At 48.7% G+C, this 23,017-nt stretch overlaps 1 protein-coding gene across 1 annotated transcript in view; it reads left to right on the top strand.

The window, feature by feature from the left end:
* The window catches only part of LOC121322487 (band 4.1-like protein 5), a 44,375-nt gene that overhangs the window by 15,303 nt on the left and 6,055 nt on the right, over nt 1–23,017 (top strand). The window contains exons 8-19 of the mRNA XM_041262548.1: nt 96–216; nt 1,306–1,393; nt 1,684–1,772; nt 2,475–2,544; nt 3,670–3,839; nt 4,374–4,480; nt 6,192–6,222; nt 6,489–6,528; nt 6,930–7,045; nt 14,238–14,389; nt 14,622–14,722; nt 16,022–16,150. Coding sequence (XP_041118482.1) covers nt 96–216; nt 1,306–1,393; nt 1,684–1,772; nt 2,475–2,544; nt 3,670–3,839; nt 4,374–4,480; nt 6,192–6,222; nt 6,489–6,528; nt 6,930–7,045; nt 14,238–14,389; nt 14,622–14,722; nt 16,022–16,150 — 1,214 coding nt within the window. The remainder of the gene's footprint in view (nt 1–95; nt 217–1,305; nt 1,394–1,683; nt 1,773–2,474; nt 2,545–3,669; nt 3,840–4,373; nt 4,481–6,191; nt 6,223–6,488; nt 6,529–6,929; nt 7,046–14,237; nt 14,390–14,621; nt 14,723–16,021; nt 16,151–23,017) is intronic.

Raw genomic sequence — 23,017 nt, forward strand, 5'->3', positions numbered from 1 at the left:
ACCTAACTGCAGGTAGGGTCACGTACACTTGTGTAGAGCAGCTTTGCCGCTGCTGCTCTTGTCCTGTGTTTCTCATCTGTCGCTCTTCCATTCAGCCGAGCTTGGTGACTGTGATCCTGCGGAGCAGGGCCCTGAGCTGGTGTCAGAATTCCGCTTCATTCCTGAGCAGACAGAGGACATGGAGCTGTCAATCTATGAGAAGTGGAAGGAGTGCAGGTAAGCACTCTAGTAATATAGCCGATACCCTCTCTCTGTGCAGGTGGGTCGTTCTCATTGTAAACACTCCAGTACTGTAGCCGATACCCTCTTTCTGTGCAGGTGGGTCGTTCTCATTGTAAACACTCCAGTACTGTAGCTGATACCCTCTCTCTGTGCAGGTGGGTCGTTCTCATTGTAAACACTCCAGTACTGTAGCTGATACCCTCTCTCTGTGCAGGTGGGTCGTTCTCATTGTAAGCACTCCAGTACTGTAGCCGATACCCTCTCTCTGTGCAGGTGGGTCGTTCTCATTGTAAACACTCCAGTACTGTAGCCGACACCCTCTCTCTGTGCAGGTGGGTTGTTCTCATTGTAAACACTCCAGTACTGTAGCCGATACCCTCTCTCTGTGCAGGTGGGTTGTTCTCATTGTAAACACTCCAGTACTGTAGCCGATACCCTCTCTCTGTGCAGGTGGGTCGTTCTCATTGTAAACACTCCAGTACTGTAGCCGATACCCTCTCTCTGTGCAGGTGGGTCGTTCTCATTGTAAACACTCCAGTACTGTAGCCGATACCCTCTCTCTGTGCAGGTGGGTCGTTCTCATTGTAAACACTCCAGTACTGTAGCCGATACCCTCTCTCTGTGCAGGTGGGTCGTTCTCATTGTAAACACTCCAGTACGGTAGCTGATACCCTCTCTCTGTGCAGGTGGGTCGTTCTCATTGTAAACACTCCAGTACTGTAGCTGAAACTCCCTCGCTATGCACTTCATCTCATTTTCTTCACTTGCTTTAGGCCCAGTGATTACAACCTTAGCTTTCTCTGACACAGCCCACCCATAACTTTGTCTTTCACTGTCGCTTGTTAAAATGATTTATGGTAGGGATCAGGTTTTATGTCTTGAATTTAAGCACGCTCAGCTATGGCCAATACTTCATGCTTAGCTTTTGAAGTGTTCCATGGTTCTCTCATAGCAGTTACGTATTGATTTCATTTCATGGCAGGATGAGAAGTGATACAGTCCGCTCAGTGTAACCATGGTTCTCAATTCTGCAAAATGACTCAACACGGCGTTTGTTTTTTTTTGTTTTTTTTGTGTTTTCAGAGGTCAGATGCCAGCCCAGGCTGAAATTAACTACCTAAACAAAGCGAAATGGCTGGAGATGTATGGAGTGGACATGCACACTGTGAAGGCAAGCACATAACCTTAGTGTTTTTATATCTTAGGAATGTCCGGTTTTGATGTTGCATTTGTAATGGATCAGTCTTCTTCCATGTATTGAAATATTATTTATTTGTTTTACCACTGGGATCTATTTTACTGATCTCTAAACACTAATACCACTAATACCCGCGCCCTTTTGAGCCGGTGTTTCTTCCTTAAGGGTAAAGGGAGTCTCTGGGAGGTGCCCGTAGGATCTCCTCATATTTAGATGATCTCAATAGCACCGCTATGACAGTGCGTCTGAATCCTCTTTCTCAGGCCAGAGATGGGAACGAGTACAGGTTGGGGCTGACCCCCACTGGAGTGCTGGTGTTTGAGGGAGAGACCAAGATAGGCCTGTTCTTTTGGTAAGTGGGGGAGGGGGGTCTCTGTGATACTTCATGTGATGGTGATATGAGGTGAGGAATGTGCTGAAACGCATGTGTGTTGAGGGTTAGTTCAGTCGACTCCTAGTTTTCTCTGCGCTTATCAAGCAAGTTCCAGCAGCTCAGTGCCCCCCCCCTCCCCCACTTACACACACACACACACACATACACACACCCTCCCACGCAGACAGCCTGGCCTGGTCTGTTGATAAACCTCTGCTGGAATGTTAAGCACAACATTATCACAGCTATAGAGTAAACAACGGCATTACTGTGGGAGCACTTTGTGAAAAAGCACAGTGGGAGAACTAAAACTGGAAAGGAGATCTATCGCAGTTGGCTTGGAGTTAGTTGTCTGTAAAATGGGTGGAGAAAGGGCAAAGGGATTCCAATATATTTTTTGATAGCGGAGCATCTCGGAGTACAACTGGGTCTTTCTCTTTCCTTAGACGGCACAAGAAGCATGTCCGTTTTCAAACATTCCAAAAGGCTGTGATTTGTGGAAGGCAATGGCTGCAGAGACTCTAAGCGCCCATGATTGTGTACAATGTGAACCCAGTAAAATCTAGAAAGACAAATGTTCAAAGGCTATTGTTGTCGTGTAGTTGAAGGCTGAACGAGGCACGCGTGGTCCCTGCTTGATTTTATTCGTAATATGCTCTTCGTTGTTGTTGTTTTGTCCAGGCCCAAGATAACCCGGCTGGATTTCAGGAAGCACAAGCTCACGCTCGTGGTGGTTGAGGATGATGAGCAGGTAATGTGATGTGAGTTGGTGCTTCTCCTGCTGTAACCCACACACGCTGGTCACTGTGTCTATGTGATTAAAGGAGATTTTTAAATGAATAATTACAGAATATAGGTAGGTACTAATCTACAGGTAAGCTACCTTGTACCAGGTGATCTGCAATACGCGTATCCCCAATGCTGTTAACAATGCATCCAGCGACAGTATTGAACCGAAATACCAGGACAGTACCAGAGAATTTGGATCAGCAGAGAGCTGAGAATGCCAGTTGTACCACCATGTGTTTTACCGTCCCTCCCTTCATTTCTGCACACTAACTCGGGCCATGCAGGTTGCTTGCCGTGGTAAGAAGCCCTGGCAGCTTTCCAGCGTTGGTTAATAAAACGCCTCCTACTATCCCCTGAGACATGTCTGACATCTGGAGCTGAGCACTGAACAGTTTATAAAACGCAGAGCTGCTAACTTTTAAATATCTGTACGGGTCTGTGTTGCAGTGAGGGGCTGGCTGTGTGCAGGTGTATTTGAAGAGGGCTTGGTGATTTTATGGCTCACTTTTTTATGAATATGACCTGCGAGTGTACCCCATACAATCCAGAGAGGAAAGTAGTACACATCTTGAGAGATTTTTTCTTAAGAATTCCCTTGCGGTTCAATGATCTGGGCGTTGTACTGTATTTATAAGATTATGTGGTCTGTGTTAAATTTGTACAAATTTAATTTCACCTCTGTGTAAAAACAAGTTCTAACAAGTAGCTATCCTCACGCTGTGTTCACAAGCTTTCCCCTCGCCAGACACTATTGATAGATACAGAGTCACGAAGAGAAGCGTGAGTGTGAACAGGTGGAAAGTGTAAACGATGTCTGTGTGTGGAGAAATAGAACAGGAAAGTCCCTAACATCGTAATGTTGTAGTCTTTCATTTAATGCTATCTGCAGTGTAGTGTATATTGTTGATTTTGGGCAGTGCAACATTGTTTGTGTGCAGCCTCTGGAGGTACGAAGTGGAAGCGCTGATGCTTTAAGAAGTCCCTCATGAACAAATGGCACTGACAATAAATAAACGTTGTGTTCTTTAGAAAGCTGCTGTGTCACAATGCAGCCCCAGTACATTGTATTGTAATCCTCTGTGTACAGGGGAAAGAGCAGGAGCACACGTTCGTGTTCCGCATGGATCATCCCAAGGCTTGCAAGCACCTGTGGAAGTGTGCCGTGGAGCACCATGCCTTCTTCCGGCTTAGGGGACCAGTCCGAAAAGGAGTGGCCCGGTCCAGCTTCATTCGCATGGGGTCCCGCTTCAGATACAGGTGGGCCCTCCTGCTTTTTAATAAGGGCTGGACTCCACAGAGTGAACTGTGCATCATTTGTTAGTTATTTTTATCCTATTTTATTTATTTATTTTTTTTTTTACCTTTTTGGTTTTCTTGCGAGATCTGATAGGGTAATAGTTGGCGTTTGTTTGGTTTTTAAATTGGTCTGATCTTGGAACTTGTCTTATTTTAAAACTGGACACCATGTTTACTTCTTCCACTAGGGATTATGACCTTTACATTCCTGGCATTTCTCTTTCTCTCTCAATCCATTCATCTTAAACACGAGCCCTTGATGCGCTGTACGATTAGAAACAATTTAGTTTGAATTTGTTTTTTTTGTTTGTTTTTTTTAGAATTAGAAGAAAATATTTGAACCAACTATGACTGCTGAGATTCGTTGTGTTGACTGTTGTGGTTTTAATGAGTGGAGATGTGTTTTAGCAACGTGTTCAGAAGTAGATGCTTTTTCGGTGGGTTTCGGGACACTTCTACATTGTAACTCCATGCATTTTGTGCTGCTGCTTTCAGTGGCAAAACGGAGTACCAGACAACGAAGGACAACAAAGCGCGACGGTCAGCTTCATTCGAGCGCAGGCCCAGCAGACGCTACTCCAGGAGGGAGATGCAGTTCAGAGGTACGCAGCTCTCGAGCACGCCAGCGCTGTGAATAACGAGCAGGTCGGAGGCACGCAGCTCTCGAGTACGCCAGCGCTGTGAATAACGAGCAGGTCGGAGGCACGCAGCTCTCGAGCACGCCAGCGCTGTGAATAACGAGCAGGTCGGAGGCACGCAGCTCTCGAGCACGCCAGCGCTGTGAATAACGAGCAGGTCGGAGGCACGCAGCTCTCGAGCATGCCAGCGCTGTGAATAACGAGCAGGTCGGAGGCACGCAGCTCTTGAGCATGCCAGCGCTGTGAATAACGAGCAGGTCGGAGGCACGCAGCTCTCGAGCACGCCAGCGCTGTGAATAACGAGCAGGTCGGAGGCACGCAGCTCTCGAGCACGCCAGCGCTGTGAATAACGAGCAGGTCGGAGGCACGCAGCTCTCGAGCACGCCAGCGCTGTGAATAACGAGCAGGTCGGAGGCACGCAGCTCTCGAGCACGCCAGCGCTGTGAATAACGAGCAGGTCGGAGGCACGCAGCTCTTGAGCATGCCAGCGCTGTGAATAACGAGCAGGTCGGAGGCACGCAGCTCTCGAGCACGCCAGCGCTGTGAATAACGAGCAGGTCGGAGGCACGCAGCTCTCGAGCACGCCAGCGCTGTGAATAACGAGCAGGTCGGAGGCACGCAGCTCTCGAGCATGCCAGCGCTGTGAATAACGAGCAGGTCGGAGGCACGCAGCTCTTGAGCATGCCAGCGCTGTGAATAACGAGCAGGTCGGAGGCACGCAGCTCTCGAGCACGCCAGCGCTGTGAATAACGAGCAGGTCGGAGGCACGCAGCTCTCGAGCACGCCAGCGCTGTGAATAACGAGCAGGTCGGAGGCACGCAGCTCTCGAGCACGCCAGCGCTGTGAATAACGAGCAGGTCGGAGGCACGCAGCTCTCGAGCACGCCAGCGCTGTGAATAACGAGCAGGTCGGAGGCACGCAGCTCTTGAGCATGCCAGCGCTGTGAATAACGAGCAGGTCGGAGGCACGCAGCTCTTGAGCATGCCAGCGCTGTGAATAACGAGCAGGTCGGAGGCACGCAGCTCTTGAGCATGCCAGCGCTGTGAATAACGAGCAGGTCGGAGGCACGCAGCTCTTGAGCATGCCAGCGCTGTGAATAACGAGCAGGTCGGAGGCACGCAGCTCTTGAGCATGCCAGCGCTGTGAATAACGAGCAGGTCGGAGGCACGCAGCTCTTGAGCATGCCAGCGCTGTGAATAACGAGCAGGTCGGAGGCACGCAGCTCTCGAGCACGCCAGCGCTGTGAATAACGAGCAGGTCGGAGGCACGCAGCTCTCGAGCACGCCAGCGCTGTGAATAACGAGCAGGTCGGAGGCACGCAGCTCTTGAGCATGCCAGCGCTGTGAATAACGAGCAGGTCGGAGGCACGCAGCTCTCGAGCACGCCAGCGCTGTGAATAACGAGCAGGTCGGAGGCACGCAGCTCTCGAGCACGCCAGCGCTGTGAATAACGAGCAGGTCGGAGGCACGCAGCTCTCGAGCACGCCAGCGCTTTATATATTTTTTTTTATTATACTTTCTAACTATTTAGTCAAGATATAGCCTGAAATGTTTTACTGATTTGAATTTCTTATTTTGATTTATTTATTTTTTTGTTTATTTTAGCATGTGATGTACTGCTTGAAAAAAGTATCTCCAATAAAACCTTTTTTTTTTTTTTTTTTTTTTTCCCTCAGCACATCACGGGAGCAGAAATCAAGACGCGAAGTGAGTGCTCAACTCTGCTTTACAACATGCTAGCAGATTCGGAAGACATTGAAATGCACACTGCATGGGTCACGGGAAATGCCAGCTGGGCAGAGGAAGGACAGGGCTCTTGGGTTACAAGGGATGAAAGGGCAAGCTGACACGCCAGGGCTGTGTGGGTTATAAGGGATGAAAGGCCGGGCTCATTTTTGCTCCTCTCCTGTGATCACAATAGCTAACAACATCTCATAGATTATTGTAATAATCTTGTCTTTCTTGTTTTACAGAGCACAGAACCATGTCTTTAATCAGAACAATGGTGCAAAGGTAACAATTCATTGATATCTCTTTAAATGTTTAGGTCTTGTCTATGCAATATGTAACTGTTCAGGTGTGTACTTTACCGTGTTTTTCATTTAATGCATTTGTGGAATATGTACACATTGCAATTAAATGCATAGCTGAACAGTTTTGATCAGAATTAAGAAAACGTGTGTGTGTGTGTGTGTGTGTGTGTGTGTGTGTATGTGTGTGTGTATATATATATATATAAAATTTATGGGGTGCATGACATCCCCATAGCAACACTTTGAAAGAAACGCATCTGTAGTGAAGTATAGCATAGATGGGAAACTTCAATTGATAAAATTCTACATTGTTGTAGTGGAATGTGTTTCCTATTCTAGTGAATGTTCCTCTGTGCTCTCAAACTGCCCCCTCCCCCCCAGGTGCTCAACAAGCGCCCCACCCTGCCCGTCGTCAGTGCAGTGCCTGCCACGCCCATCCCACTGGAGATTGAGACCCTCCCCCAGAGCCCAGGAGCCAGCCAATCGAAGAAGATGAGGTGAGCGCTGTATGGTTTAAAGCAATAAGATGCTGCCCTGCTGTCTCTAGATGCTGTTTCTCCTGAATCAGAAAGTGTGCTATCCATGTTTGTGGCAGTAAGGGGGGGAATAAGCAATGCCTTGGGTAATAAGCAATGCCTCAGTGCAACAGGAGACTGTAGTGCGTGACATACCAGAAGTGCTGGCGGAGAGTCAGTCTTGAATATAGACGCAGTCACGTCCTGAAGCTCTGCTGTCCAGTCATGTGGGTGCATTGCTGCCTAGCACAATGAGTTTTCACATGCTGTACCTGAGCAATGTGCTTTTCATCCACTTCTTTTTAGGAGCTATAAATATTAAAATAATTCCTGTTCAAGCTAACACGTTGTGGGAACACAAATATGGATCATGCTGTATACTGAATCTGTTGTGATTTGTAACCACAATCAATGAGGTTTAAAGGAGAGTGCTGGAACATGGCACAGTTGGAGTGCATACAGCGTGGTTTCTGAGGTGGGTTGCAGAGACTGTCCTAGTTCAGACTATCCAACTTCAGACTGAACTGCAGAAGAACTGACCAACTCTTTGAATGCTGCTGCTACCATTATTATTATTATTATTATTATTATTATTATTATTATTATTATTATTATTATTATTATTATTGAACTATGTTTTTTTTTATATATTTAAACCCACCTCTGTACATGTCAGTCACTCTTTTAGACCTTGAGTCTTTTATTAAGGCTTATTTCAGTATGAATTGTAAATGTAATACGGAATTAAATAACATAATAATTAAATGATTTGTTCTAGCTTGATATGACAACATGCTTGCACTAAACCCATTTTCTTGAGATAAGGTATGTACTCCAGCACTGAATGATACGCGCTTGTCTTGATAATCCAGGTATTTCATGTAGCGTGGGGGCTGGTTCTTTGACTACTCTGCAGTTGCCTCTTTCTATGCTTTCAGCTGTGAATCAAATCCGGTGATGGGATTTCTCTTTACCTTGTTGTCTCTAAAGCTGTGTTGACGGCAGACTCTGCGCTCCTGTCTGGTGGGTGTGGTCGTGGGTGTGCAGCTCCTGTTTCTGGTGGAGGTGTGGTCAAGGGCGTGCTCGTTCCCTTGGAGCTCCTGTCTCTGGTGGAGGTGTGGTCAAGGGCGTGCTCGTTCCCTCGGAGCTCCTGTCTCTGGTGGAGGTGTGGTCAAGGGCGTGCTCATTCCCTCGGAGCTCCTGTCTCTGGTGGAGGTGTGGTTGAGGGCGTGTTCGTTCCCTCGGAGCTCCTGTCTCTGGTGGTGGTGTGGTCGAGGGCGTGCTCGTTCCCTCGGAGCTCCTGTCTCTGGTGGTGGTGTGGTCGAGGGTGTGCAGCTCCTGTCTCCTGGTGGTGGTGTGGTCGAGGGCGTGCTTGTTCCCTCGGAGCTCCTGTCTCTGGTGGAGGTGTGGTCGAGGGTGTGCAGCTCCTGTCTCTGGTGGAGGTGTGGTCGAGGGCGTACTTGTTCCCTCGGAGCTCCTGTCTCTGGTGGAGGTGTGGTCGAGGGTGTGCAGCTCCTGTCTCTGGTGGAGGTGTGGTCGAGGGCGTGCTTGTTCCCTCGGAGCTCCTGTCTCTGGTGGAGGTGTGGTCTAGGGTGTGCAGCTCCTGTCTCTGGTGGTGGTGTGGTCGAGTGCGTGCTCGTTCCCTCAGAGCTCCTGTCTCTGGTGGTGGTGTGGTCGAGGGCGTGCTCGTTCCCTCGGGGCTCCTGTCTCTGGTGGAGGTGTGGTCGAGGGTGTGCAGCTCCTGTCTCTGGTGGTGGTGTGGTCGAGGGCGTGCTCGTTCCCTCGGAGCTCCTGTCTCTGGTGGAGGTGTGGTCGAGGGCGTGCTCGTTCCCTCAGAGCTCCTGTCTCTGGTGGTGGTGTGGTCGAGGGCGTGGTGCTGTCTCTGGTGGTGGTGTGGTCGAGGGTGTGCAGCTGCTGTCTCTGGTGGAGGTGTGGTCGAGGGTGTGCAGCTCCTGTCTCTGGTGGTGGTGTGGTCGAGGGCGTGCTCGTTCCCTCGGAGCTCCTGTCTCTGGTGGTGGTGTGGTCGAGGGTGTGCAGCTCCTGTCTCTGGTGGTGGTGTGGTCGAGGGCGTGCTCGTTCCCTCGGAGCTCCTGTCTCTGGTGGAGGTGTGGTCGAGGGCGTGCTCGTTCCCTCAGAGCTCCTGTCTCTGGTGGTGGTGTGGTCGAGGGTGTGCAGCTGCTGTCTCTGGTGGAGGTGTGGTCGAGAGCATGCTTGTTCCCTCGGAGCTCCTGTCTCTGGTGGAGGTGTGGTCTAGGGTGTGCTCACCCACAGCCTGCTTCTTGCGACTGCTCTGGATTCTGTTTCTTTATGTTTTGTTGATTTAAACTTTGTTAAATTGAACAGCTGGTTGTTTGTTTCTCGAGTGTGATAAGAATAGATTAACCCTTTCCAGTCAAGGAATTCGTAACAAGCCCAAAAAGGAAAAATCTGATTTCTTTTTCTTTTCTTGGGGTGGGGGGCAGGGTAGATGTGGGGATGAAACCGATGGATAGTTGTCTGCTTTTTGTTTTTTCGATGATGTCACATATTCAACATGAGTGAGTTTTGAGCTGGAAAGGGTTCTCTGTTTTGAACGGTTGGGTTGCAATGGCAAGTCGTTTGGTTGTGTTCACGGGAGGCTTGCTTATGAATGCCAGAGTCGTCTGAGCTTTGCTCAATCACAGGGTCGTCTCTTCAATGGGTTCTGAATGCCTTCATTAAATGCTGTGAAAGAAAGGTTAAGCACTCACTCCTTTCCTGTGCCTTCAACTCCTTCCCTCTGTGAAGGTATTGCAAGCCACTGTCTTTCAATGTTGCGGCAAAATCCAAGGTTCGTTTCCAGGGTCCTGGCTCACGCAGCTCCCTCAGCAGTGTCCAGGGTCCTGGCTTCCAGCGGCCCTGTGTGCAAGAGACCTTCTGGGCGATAATGATGTCTATGTGCTCTAAAGCTTGTGGAAGGAGTGAGTTTGCTTAAGAAAATGAAATGTGACTAACCCCTTTCTAAAATCCTGCATGCTGTTGCTGCTTTCTGTCTCTTCTGATTCACAACCTGTTTGCGTGCCAGCTTGCTCAATAAATTAAATTAAATTAAAACAAATATTGAAGCAACAGCAGCGCCTATAAAGTTCAACACATTTTTGTTAAACTGTTAGTTTAATAGATCCATGTTATGTTTTGTATTCTTTGAAACTTATTTTTAGCTTTTCTTGATCTCAATTTCCTTCTACTGCTGTTTTCATGTCACAGCTGTGTTCTTTTAACAGTAAAAAAAAGACAAGAACAAAAGAAGTTAACCCTTTGCATTAGCAATTTGAGAAGCCCCTTTCAATTATATTTCTTTTCATAAAGCACACACTGTGTATTACTTGTGTGTAGTTTCCATGTCAAAGCGTAAATTTACTCACTCGCCCCACTAAGTGTGTCTTTACAGCTGCTCTGTTGAACTTTGTTACTTGATGAATTATCCAGTTAACCAGCAGATGACAATGTGAAGGAAGATAACACAAGCAGCAAGCCAGGGGGCGCTTGTGTTTCCTCAAGGAAACCTTCTTCCAAGCGGAATTGCAGGACTTGCACTTGCAGCTTTGTTTTTCCCCCGTCACTCGCATTACAAAATGTCTACCCTACTGGGACCTCTTAATTAAACAGATTTTCTTACAATAAAAAATACATGAAGATGTGCACAAGTGTAAATGCTAAGATCCCAAGTAGAAATCTGACCCACTGCTTTGGTTTTATAGTAGATAATTGCTGTTCCTGTCCCTACCCTTTACCCCATACAGCACTGAACTGGGGGCGGGCTCATGTTTCCACTTGGCAGCCGAATTTAACCTGTTGGAGGCTGGGTGTGAACTGGTGACCCCGCACACCGCAAGCCAACGTCTAAACCACTGCTCGACAGGGCCGGGCTTGTCTGCATTCGTGGTTTGAGCTGTTAACGTGATCTCTCCTCACGGGTAGGGAACAGGGCAGAATCTGTAACGACGCTACACACACACACACACACATCAAATGTCATCTCACTGACAGGAGACACAGTCTGTAACGACAGTGTATCACACAACACTGCCCGCTACACACACACACACACATCAAATCTCATCTCGCTGACAGGAGACGCAGTCTGTAATGACAGTGTATCACACAATCCTGCCCGCTACACACACACACACATTTATTAGATCAGTTAACGGGCCTGCTGTTTTGAGTGGAAAGAAAAAAACAAGGAAACTGTAAAACATTTAGTGGCAAGTAATCTTTCTATTGTAGTTTGTTAAAGGAACATGCTGTATCCCTCCTTCAATACATTCCTCCTTTGTTTCTCCTCTGACCTGTCTTGCTGTATTTGCTTCCCCATTCCTCTCCTGTATCTTTCACCTCCCTCCTTCCCAAGCTAACCATGAACTCTACGCTCCCTTCACCCCCCATCCAGGCCTCCCTTTCACTGACGGCACCTTCTCTCGTGAGAGCCACGTCCCAGCCAGATCCTCCACTGCGTGTGTCTGAGCTCAGGGAACAGGGCTGGATCCATCTGTTTTATGGCATGCTGGAGAAAAAAACAAACAAAGTGTGCTTTGTGTTTCATGCCTAAAGAGACTGAGGAATTGAACAGCTTTTTTCAGGACAGCTGAGATTAAAGGTCATCAGACAAAGTGTGTGATGAGAGAGGAGCAGGAAGGCAGCACAGGTTCAGGGGCTTTGGGATGTAGTTTTTTGTTTTTGTTGTGTGGAAATCTATGTAAGGGTTTCATTTGTTCGTATGTGCAATAAATTGTCGATTTTAAAAAACAAACAAACAAAAAAAAAAATTAACAATTTTTAAATAGTTCTCTGTAGAAGTAAAATATATTTTAGAAATCAATCGATGGATTTTTAAATTGACTCAGATCCAATGAGATTTATTTTTAAAGTCCTTTTCTCCCCTTATATTATGAATTGTGCCTTTTAATAAAACTGTTTTTTTTTTTTTGTTAAATAGAAACATTACACATTTTACAGAATGGTATGTGTTGGCTTTTTTTTATGATGATGATTTGTTTCATGTTATTTTTGGTTGCAAATAATCTAGGCAGATAGACCAAGACAATGTCACCCCTTGCATCAATCTGATCAATTGTTGAACAACATAATATAGTTTACAGTTGTGGGCTACACTTCAGATTAACACCGGAAAATTCATTCAATGCCCACTAGGATAGCTGATATCCCTCTGGTTTTCTCTGTCTCTAATTATCTGGGAAACTAGAAAATGTATTTAACATTAATTAGAAAACACTATTCAGGTGTTGTGTTTGAAAGTTTTACCAGGTTAAGTAGCTCTCAAGAAACATAACTTGAGCTTAATGAAAGTTAGATCTCTCCAAACTTTCTGTCTCAAGTACAGAACGTGTCTTTGAAAGCATTACAGAAGTGACTTGAATTTAATAGGGTACAGTTTAATGAACTCGGCAGCAAAGCAGAGTTCAATCAGATGTCTGGTGATAGTCCCAGGTGTTAAAGATGCTTGTCGACTTAAGAAAAATTTACTGCAGCTCATGTCTCTTGTGTTCCACGTGTGGACCTCTGATCTTGTCACTGTGAGGTGATTGAGAGATGTGGAGACTCAGATCCTCCTGTCACTCTGTGAGGTGATCGGTGATTGAGAGATGTGGAGACTCAGATCCTCCCGTCACTCTGTGAGGTGATCGGTGATTGAGAGATGTGGAGACTCAGATCCTCCCGTCACTCTGTGAGGTGATCGGTGATTGAGAGATGTGGAGACTCAGATCCTCCCGTCACTCTGTGAGGTGATCAGTGATTGAGAGATGTGGAGACTCAGATCCTCCCGTCACTCTGTGAGGTGATCAGTGATTGAGAGATGTGGAGACTCAGATCCTCCCGTCACTCTGTGAGGTGATCAGTGATTGAGAGATGTGGAGCTCAGATCCTCCTGTCACTCTGTGAGGTGATCGGTGATTGAGAGATGTGGAGACTCAGATCCTCCTGTCACTCTGTGAGGTGATCGGTGATTGAGATATGTGGAGCTCAGATCCTCCTGTCACTCTGTGAGGGGATCAGGGATTGAGAGATGTGGAGCTCAGATTGCCCCTATCGCCCTCTGCTGTGCATTTCCAGCACTACAAGCACATAGCCTCCGAATGACTGCTGCACCTGGGATTGAAACTGCTCTGAGCTTCAGAGTCCTGACTCTGCATGTAGCATGAATGCTGTTGTGTGCTGTGGAATCTTTCTGTATGTGCCTGTACACTGTGTAATCCTGCCAGCGTGTATTGAAGATCCATGCACAGAGCTGGAACAGCATGTTGCGGGCATTGGCTCTGGTCACACATGATTCCCAGGTAAGTCAGATGTGCCGTACGGGAAGATTGGCAGGACTACGTTTTTTAATTTACTGCAAATTTCGACAGACTACAAACAAAACCTGGGTGACAGTTAATCAGTTCGCTATTGGCACAAATAATCCAACAGCATCTGAATTATTTGTTTCATTTTTTGTCTTAAGTTTCTAATGATCCAAACAGCAGCGAGAGCACCAATATAGGCAAGGAGAGCGAATTTGCAAAATACACAAGCAGCCTGCTGCAGAGCCCAGTGTGCAAGACACACACGCAGCCTGCTATTCGTTGCTTGGGTTCTAGATTTGTTTTTGTAATTTTAACAAAAAATAAAATAATTACAATATCTAAGATAATGGTGTTTATTAGATGAATACATAGAACAATCATACATGCAGATTTAACAGCTATACCCTTAAATGTATAAGCCATAATAATAATTATATATTGGTATCAATCAAATATTTAACTGACAGAACTCATTTTAACCTTTTTAATAACATTTTGCTGACCAAGCAAGATAAGTTCCACACATGGATATAAATATAACTTGAATACATAAGTAATTGCTGTAAAAGCAGCAGTCCACAGTATGGGCTTCTGATGGATCCTGGAGTTCTTGAACACACTAAGAAAATCATTTCAGTCTTCCGTTAGTCTCAGAATTTCTCAGTGCCTCCTGTTAGTCATGGAATACGTTTGGAGACTCGGAGTTCAAATATTTGTCAATGTGAGAATGTATCTACCAAGTTTTTTTTAGTATTTCTACATAGTTCGTATTGTGTAAGGCCCCTTTGTGCATTTGAAATGTGCTCCTTTGTGAATGCTGTGTCTTTGTGCACGCCTGTGTCTCGCTGCAGCTTGCCCCTGATTGCTGATTTGCTAGACAGTCCGGACCTGTTGGAGACTCGCATTGACGAGGTCATTCGGGTGCCCGTTACCATGACAACGACAGGCATGCCTGAAGAGGAGGGGTCCAGTGAAAACGCAGAAGAGAATGTGGCTTCGAGCGGTAAGAACTTTCTCATCTCTCGTACTCCCCCCCAGACACATAGACACACTCTCACAGAGTGCAAGTAAAAACAATCTTCCAAGACCACATCTACACATTGAACTGCTGTCAAAACTACCGATTTCATTTAAGACAAAAAGTGTTGCAGTCATTCCTTTGATGGGATTAGCTGCTGCTGCACTGCCTGCAGTTACTGTAATGCCTGCCCTTGCACCATGCTGTTCTCTTCCAGAGTATGAAGATTCTGCAGTGCAAAGGAAGCTGTTAGAGATCGAGAGCATTGCTGTGTCTGCTCCTCCCAGATCCAATATCAGTGTTAATATGAACAATCGGGTAAGTGATTATGTGACAGGGTGGAGGCTGCGTGTGAACTGGTGACACCACAAGCAAGCGTCTATTTGTGGTTTTAAAGCCTTTAACCTCATCTCACTGACAGCAGATAGGATCTGTAAGGGCAGGGCATCTCACAATGCTGCCAGTGTAGCGGGCAGCGTTGTGCGATGCCCTGCCCTTACAGATCCTGTCTGCTGTCAGTGAGATGAGGTTAAAGGCTTTAAAACCACAAATAGACGCTTGGTCCAGCAGGTCAGATCCTGAACAATGGGTATTGCAGGGTAGATCACATCTTGAGAGGCTGGGGTAAGATCACCAGGGGCTCACATTGCACACCTCTTGACGTAAGCACGATTTAAAACGATTAAAAAGAACTACAAGTGTTACAAAATTCCCAAGAATTCTTTCTGGGAAAATAAACCATACATTCCCAGCATCCTATGCCCTGCTGTTATTGCTGCTTAGCTTGTAAATGTCCTCTAAAACTTGAATCTGCCTCTGTATTATCTAAACTTATTTTTTGCTCACTGACGTCCCATGAGTGCAGTTATTTGCTGCACCTCATTTTCAAACAGTTCTGTGTGCAGTGCTGTACAAACTGCTTTTGCCCTGTATCAATCTCTGTTATTACACACACACACACACGCAGAGGGGCCAGTCTCTCAAGCATCCCTGTCAATCTGCTCACTGGTTCCACAAGGGAGATTGTACACTGAGACGAGAGGTCAGTATTGTCTAACACAGCAATGGAAACACATGGGGAGGTGTAGCGGGGTATTTTAAAGATCGTGTATGACTCCAGGACCAAACCATTAAAACAAGGAAGCAGATTACACTGAACAGCATGAAATACAACACGTGTGTTTTTATTTTGGGGCTGGTGTTGTGTGTTAATGTGATGTATTAATTCAGGTAGTGGATAAGAAACCAGGTCCACAGTTTGTACAGAACAGCACCACAGCATGTGGGTTGCATTGCAGTGTTGCTGCACAAACCTAATTAGATATAAACTAAACCAATTCAGTGTGGTTGTGGAAATGGGGTGTTAATTGTGGTTACTCCAGCACAATTTGTGACCTACAAGGGTATCTACTCATTCTTGTATGGGCACGTTTTATAAGCCCTGTAAATACTGCAGTGCTGTTTTCCACGACTCTCTGGCAGTTATCGGAACGTTTGGTTTTACTGAACGTTTCCCACATGCGCTTACTGGATTGATGTCATTCCTGTGCTGATCATGAGCCACAGGCTTGCCTGGGACTTGCAGACTTGGCTGGATTTGTGATCCATCTCTTCCAGGAGGAGGTGGTGAAGCTGACAGAGAAGTCCCTGAACAATGTGACCAGCAGCCCCGCCGTGGCTCCGATTCGCCCCCTGGAGGAGCTGAAGAGCAACATCCTGAAAGCACAGGCAGAGGCAGCTTTGAAGGTAAGACCCCACAGGTGAAGAGGGATACAGGGCTCCCTGCAGGCAATGTAACGCACACCCTGTCGGTGTCTGAATGCCAAAGGAAAGTGTAATAGTAAAGTGTAATAAAATATAAGGAAGCATTTTAAAGCACAGAGGGTATGGTAAAGCATATTTAATATAAGGAAGCATTATAAAGCACAGAGGTATGGTAAAGCATATTAAATATAATATAATAAGCATAAAATAAATGGTAAACTATGGTATAGTAGAAGCATGGGGGGGGGTGCAGAATGACTGTAGTAAATTTTCGTAAGGATGTGAACAAAAAGCAGGAGGAACAATATTTAGCACGTTCTGCACTGGTGCTTGTGTATGTTGTGTGTGTGGTACAGGGGGTGTGTTTAGGATCCTTCTGATGAAAGGTGCTACAGCAATGTTAATTGTATTGTGTCAGACAGAGTGGAATCTGTATCCTGAAGCCCACCCTAGTACCCAAGAGTGATTTCCTTTGATTTCCTCTCTTAACCAGTGACCATGCCTGCCTTCATTCGAAGTTTCCTGCTGCAGTTCTAGAACAGTTTAAAAATGGCATGAAATAGCTTGGCGAAAATCATTGCTGGGCTTGGTGCTGCAGTGTGTTCTGGGAGGCAGTGCTGTATTGTTTGGCGCTGCAGTGTGTTCTGGGAGGCAGTGCTGTATTGTTTGGTGCTGCAGTGTGTTCTGGGAGGCAGTGCTGTATTGTTTGGCGCTGCAGTGTGTTCTGGGAGGCAGTGCTGTATTGTTTGGTGCTGCAGTGTGTTCTGGGAGGCAGTGCTGTATTGTTTGGTGCTGCAGTGTGTTCTGGGAGGCAGTGCTGTATTGTTTGGTGCTGCAGTGTGTTCTGGGAGGCAGTGCTGTATTGTTTGGTGCAGTGTGCTGCAGTGTGTTCTGGGAGGCAGTGCTGTATTGTTTGGCGCTGCAGTGTGTTCTGGGAGGCAGTGCTGTATTGTTTGGCGCTGCAGTGTGTTCTGGGAGGCAGTGCTGTATTGTTTGGCGCTGCAGTGTGTTCTGGGAGGCAGTGCTGTATTGTTTGGCGCTGCAGTGTGTTCTGGGAGGCAGTGCTGTATTGTTTGGCGCTGCAGTGCAGTGTGTTCTGGGAGGCAGTGCTGTATTGTTTGGCGCTGCAGTGTGTTCTGGGAGGCAGTGCTGTATTGTTTGGCGCTGCAGTGTGTTCTGGGAGGCAGTGCTGTATTGTTTGGCGCTGCAGTGTGGGACGCAGTGCTGTATTGTTTGGCGCTGCAGAGTGTTCTGGGAGGCAGTGCTGTATTGTTTGGCGCTGCAGTGTGTTCTGGGAGGCAGTGCTGTATTGTTTGGCGCTGCAGTGTGTTCTGGGAGGCAGTGCTGTATTGTTTGGCGCTGCAGTGTGTTCTGGGAGGCAGTGCTGTATTGTTTGGCGCTGCAGTGTGTTCTGGGAGGCAGTGCTGTATTGTTTGGCGCTGCAGTGTGTTCTGGGAGGCAGTGCTGTATTGTTTGGCGCTGCAGTGTGTTCTGGGAGGCAGTGCTGTATTGTTTGGCGCTGCAGTGTGTTCTGGGAGGCAGTGCTGTATTGTTTGGCGCTGCAGTGTGTTCTGGGAGGCAGTGCTGTATTGTTTGGTGCTGCAGTGTGTTCTGGGAGGCAGTGCTGTATTGTTTGGCGCTGCAGTGTGTTCTGGGAGGCAGTGCTGTATTGTTTGGCGCTGCAGTGTGTTCTGGGAGGCAGTGCTGTATTGTTTGGCGCTGCAGTGTGTTCTGGGAGGCAGTGCTGTATTGTTTGGCGCTGCAGTGTGTTCTGGGAGGCAGTGCTGTATTGTTTGGCGCTGCAGTGTGTTCTGGGAGGCAGTGCTGTATTGTTTGGCGCTGCAGTGTGTTCTGGGAGGCAGTGCTGTATTGTTTGGCGCTGCAGTGTGTTCTGGGAGGCAGTGCTGTATTGTTTGGTGCTGCAGTGTGTTCTGGGAGGCAGTGCTGTATTGTTTGGCGCTGCAGTGTGTTCTGGGAGGCAGTGCTGTATTGTTTGGTGCTGCAGTGTGTTCTGGGAGGCAGTGCTGTATTGTTTGGCGCTGCAGTGTGTTCTGGGAGGCAGTGCTGTATTGTTTGGCGCTGCAGTGTGTTCTGGGAGGCAGTGCTGTATTGTTTGGTGCTGCAGTGTGTTCTGGGAGGCAGTGCTGTATTGTTTGGCGCTGCAGTGTGTTCTGGGAGGCAGTGCTGTATTGTTTGGCGCTGCAGTGTGTTCTGGGAGGCAGTGCTGTATTGTTTGGCGCTGCAGTGTGTTCTGGGAGGCAGTGCTGTATTGTTTGGCGCTGCAGTGTGTTCTGGGAGGCAGTGCTGTATTGTTTGGCGCTGCAGTGTGTTCTGGGAGGCAGTGCTGTATTGTTTGGCGCTGCAGTGTGTTCTGGGAGGCAGTGCTGTATTGTTTGGCGCTGCAGTGTGTTCTGGGAGGCAGTGCTGTATTGTTTGGCGCTGCAGTGTGTTCTGGGAGGCAGTGCTGTATTGTTTGGCGCTGCAGTGTGTTCTGGGAGGCAGTGCTGTATTGTTTGGCGCTGCAGTGTGTTCTGGGAGGCAGTGCTGTATTGTTTGGCGCTGCAGTGTGTTCTGGGAGGCAGTGCTGTATTGTTTGGCGCTGCAGTGTGTTCTGGGAGGCAGTGCTGTATTGTTTGGCGCTGCAGTGTGTTCTGGGAGGCAGTGCTGTATTGTTTGGCGCTGCAGTGTGTTCTGGGAGGCAGTGCTGTATTGTTTGGCGCTGCAGTGTGTTCTGGGAGGCAGTGCTGTATTGTTTGGCGCTGCAGTGTGTTCTGGGAGGCAGTGCTGTATTGTTTGGTGCTGCAGTGTGTTCTGGGAGGCAGTGCTGTATTGTTTGGCGCTGCAGTGTGTTCTGGGAGGCAGTGCTGTATTGTTTGGCGCTGCAGTGTGTTCTGGGAGGCAGTGCTGTATTGTTTGGCGCTGCAGTGTGTTCTGGGAGGCAGTGCTGTATTGTTTGGTGCTGCAGTGTGTTCTGGGAGGCAGTGCTGTATTGTTTGGCGCTGCAGTGTGTTCTGGGAGGCAGTGCTGTATTGTTTGGCGCTGCAGTGTGTTCTGGGAGGCAGTGCTGTATTGTTTGGTGCTGCAGTGTGTTCTGGGAGGCAGTGCTGTATTGTTTGGCGCTGCAGTGTGTTCTGGGAGGCAGTGCTGTATTGTTTGGCGCTGCAGTGTGTTCTGGGAGGCAGTGCTGTATTGTTTGGCGCTGCAGTGTGTTCTGGGAGGCAGTGCTGTATTGTTTGGCGCTGCAGTGTGTTCTGGGAGGCAGTGCTGTATTGTTTGGCGCTGCAGTGTGTTCTGGGAGGCAGTGCTGTATTGTTTGGCGCTGCAGTGTGTTCTGGGAGGCAGTGCTGTATTGTTTGGCGCTGCAGTGTGTTCTGGGAGGCAGTGCTGTATTGTTTGGCGCTGCAGTGTGTTCTGGGAGGCAGTGCTGTATTGTTTGGTGCTGCAGTGTGTTCTGGGAGGCAGTGCTGTATTGTTTGGCGCTGCAGTGTGTTCTGGGAGGCAGTGCTGTATTGTTTGGCGCTGCAGTGTGTTCTGGGAGGGCAGTGCTGTATTGTTTGGTGCTGCAGTGTGTTCTGGGAGGCAGTGCTGTATTGTTTGGCGCTGCAGTGTGTTCTGGGAGGCAGTGCTGTATTGTTTGGCGCTGCAGTGTGTTCTGGGAGGCAGTGCTGTATTGTTTGGCGCTGCAGTGTGTTCTGGGAGGCAGTGCTGTATTGTTTGGCGCTGCAGTGTGTTCTGGGAGGCAGTGCTGTATTGTTTGGCGCTGCAGTGTGTTCTGGGAGGCAGTGCTGTATTGTTTGGCGCTGCAGTGTGTTCTGGGAGGCAGTGCTGTATTGTTTGGTGCTGCAGTGTGTTCTGGGAGGCAGTGCTGTATTGTTTGGCGCTGCAGTGTGTTCTGGGAGGCAGTGCTGTATTGTTTGGCGCTGCAGTGTGTTCTGGGAGGCAGTGCTGTATTGTTTGGCGCTGCAGTGTGTTCTGGGAGGCAGTGCTGTATTGTTTGGCGCTGCAGTGTGTTCTGGGAGGCAGTGCTGTATTGTTTGGCGCTGCAGTGTGTTCTGGGAGGCAGTGCTGTATTGTTTGGCGCTGCAGTGTGTTCTGGGAGGCAGTGCTGTATTGTTTGGCGCTGCAGTGTGTTCTGGGAGGCAGTGCTGTATTGTTTGGCGCTGCAGTGTGTTCTGGGAGGCAGTGCTGTATTGTTTGGCTGGGGGGCTGCTGTGTTGGTTGCTGTGGGGAGGCAGTGCTGTATTGTTTGGCGCTGCAGTGTGTTCTGGGAGGCAGTGCTGTATTGTTTGGCGCTGCAGTGTGTTCTGGGAGGCAGTGCTGTATTGTTTGGCGCTGCAGTGTGTTCTGGGAGGCAGTGCTGTATTGTTTGGCGCTGCAGTGTGTTCTGGGAGGCAGTGCTGTATTGTTTGGCGCTGCAGTGTGTTCTGGGAGGCAGTGCTGTATTGTTTGGCGCTGCAGTGTGTTCTGGGAGGCAGTGCTGTATTGTTTGGCGCTGCAGTGTGTTCTGGGAGGCAGTGCTGTATTGTTTGGCGCTGCAGTGTGTTCTGGGAGGCAGTGCTGTAGTTTGGTGCTGCAGTGTGTTCTGGGAGGCAGTGCTGTATTGTTTGGCGCTGCAGTGTGTTCTGGGAGGCAGTGCTGTATTGTTTGGCGCTGCAGTGTGTTCTGGGAGGCAGTGCTGTATTGTTTGGCGCTGCAGTGTGTTCTGGGAGGCAGTGCTGTATTGTTTGGCGCTGCAGTGTGTTCTGGGAGGCAGTGCTGTTTTGGCGCTGCAGTGTGTTCTGGGAGGCAGTGCTGTATTGTTTGGCGCTGCAGTGTGTTCTGGGAGGCAGTGCTGTATTGTTTGGCGCTGCAGTGTGTTCTGGGAGGCAGTGCTGTATTGTTTGGCGCTGCAGTGTGTTCTGGGAGGCAGTGCTGTATTGTTTGGCGCTGCAGTGTGTTCTGGGAGGCAGTGCTGTATTGTTTGGCGCTGCAGTGTGTTCTGGGAGGCAGTGCTGTATTGTTTGGTGCTGCAGTGTGTTCTGGGAGGCAGTGCTGTATTGTTTGGTGCTGCAGTGTGTTCTGGGAGGCAGTGCTGTATTGTTTGGTGCTGCAGTGTGTTCTGGGAGGCAGTGCTGTATTGTTTGGTGCTGCAGTGTGTTCTGGGAGGCAGTGCTGTATTGTTTGGTGCTGCAGTGTGTTCTGGGAGGCAGTGCTGTATTGTTTGGTGCTGCAGTGTGTTCTGGGAGGCAGTGCTGTATTGTTTGGTGCTGCAGTGTGTTCTGGGAGGCAGTGCTGTATTGTTTGGCGCTGCAGTGTGTTCTGGGAGGCAGTGCTGTATTGTTGGCGCTGCAGTGTGTTCTGGGAGGCAGTGTGTTTGGCTGGTGTGTTCTGGGAGGCAGTGCTGTATTGTTTGGCGCTGCAGTGTGTTCTGGGAGGCAGTGCTGTATTGTTTGGCGCTGCAGTGTGTTCTGGGAGGCAGTGCTGTATTGTTTGGCGCTGCAGTGTGTTCTGGGAGGCAGTGCTGTATTGTTTGGCGCTGCAGTGTGTTCTGGGAGGCAGTGCTGTATTGTTTGGCGCTGCAGTGTGTTCTGGGAGGCAGTGCTGTATTGTTTGGCGCTGCAGTGTGTTCTGGGAGGCAGTGCTGTATTGTTTGGCGCTGCAGTGTGTTCTGGGAGGCAGTGCTGTATTGTTTGGCGCTGCAGTGTGTTCTGGGAGGCAGTGCTGTATTGTTTGGCGCTGCAGTGTGTTCTGGGAGGCAGTGCTGTATTGTTTGGCGCTGCAGTGTGTTCTGGGAGGCAGTGCTGTATTGTTTGGCGCTGCAGTGTGTTCTGGGAGGCAGTGCTGTATTGTTTGGCGCTGCAGTGTGTTCTGGGAGGCAGTGCTGTATTGTTTGGCGCTGCAGTGTGTTCTGGGAGGCAGTGCTGTATTGTTTGGCGCTGCAGTGTGTTCTGGGAGGCAGTGCTGTATTGTTTGGCGCTGCAGTGTGTTCTGGGAGGCAGTGCTGTATTGTTTGGCGCTGCAGTGTGTTCTGGGAGGCAGTGCTGTATTGTTTGGCGCTGCAGTGTGTTCTGGGAGGCAGTGCTGTATTGTTTGGCGCTGCAGTGTGTTCTGGGAGGCAGTGCTGTATTGTTTGGCGCTGCAGTGTGTTCTGGGAGGCAGTGCTGTATTGTTTGGCGCTGCAGTGTGTTCTGGGAGGCAGTGCTGTATTGTTTGGCGCTGCAGTGTGTTCTGGGAGGCAGTGCTGTATTGTTTGGCGCTGCAGTGTGTTCTGGGAGGCAGTGCTGTATTGTTTGGCGCTGCAGTGTGTTCTGGGAGGCAGTGCTGTATTGTTTGGCGCTGCAGTGTGTTCTGGGAGGCAGTGCTGTATTGTTTGGCGCTGCAGTGTGTTCTGGGAGGCAGTGCTGTATTGTTTGGCGCTGCAGTGTGTTCTGGGAGGCAGTGCTGTATTGTTTGGCGCTGCAGTGTGTTCTGGGAGGCAGTGCTGTATTGTTTGGCGCTGCAGTGTGTTCTGGGAGGCAGTGCTGTATTGTTTGGCGCTGCAGTGTGTTCTGGGAGGCAGTGCTGTATTGTTTGGCGCTGCAGTGTGTTCTGGGAGGCAGTGCTGTATTGTTTGGCGCTGCAGTGTGTTCTGGGAGGCAGTGCTGTATTGTTTGGCGCTGCAGTGTGTTCTGGGAGGCAGTGCTGTATTGTTTGGCGCTGCAGTGTGTTCTGGGAGGCAGTGCTGTATTGTTTGGCGCTGCAGTGTGTTCTGGGAGGCAGTGCTGTATTGTTTGGCGCTGCAGTGTGTTCTGGGAGGCAGTGCTGTATTGTTTGGCGCTGCAGTGTGTTCTGGGAGGCAGTGCTGTATTGTTTGGCGCTGCAGTGTGTTCT

The sequence above is a fragment of the Polyodon spathula genome, chromosome 10 (assembly GCF_017654505.1).
Source record: "Polyodon spathula isolate WHYD16114869_AA chromosome 10, ASM1765450v1, whole genome shotgun sequence".
Classification (NCBI taxonomy): domain Eukaryota; kingdom Metazoa; phylum Chordata; class Actinopteri; order Acipenseriformes; family Polyodontidae; genus Polyodon; species Polyodon spathula.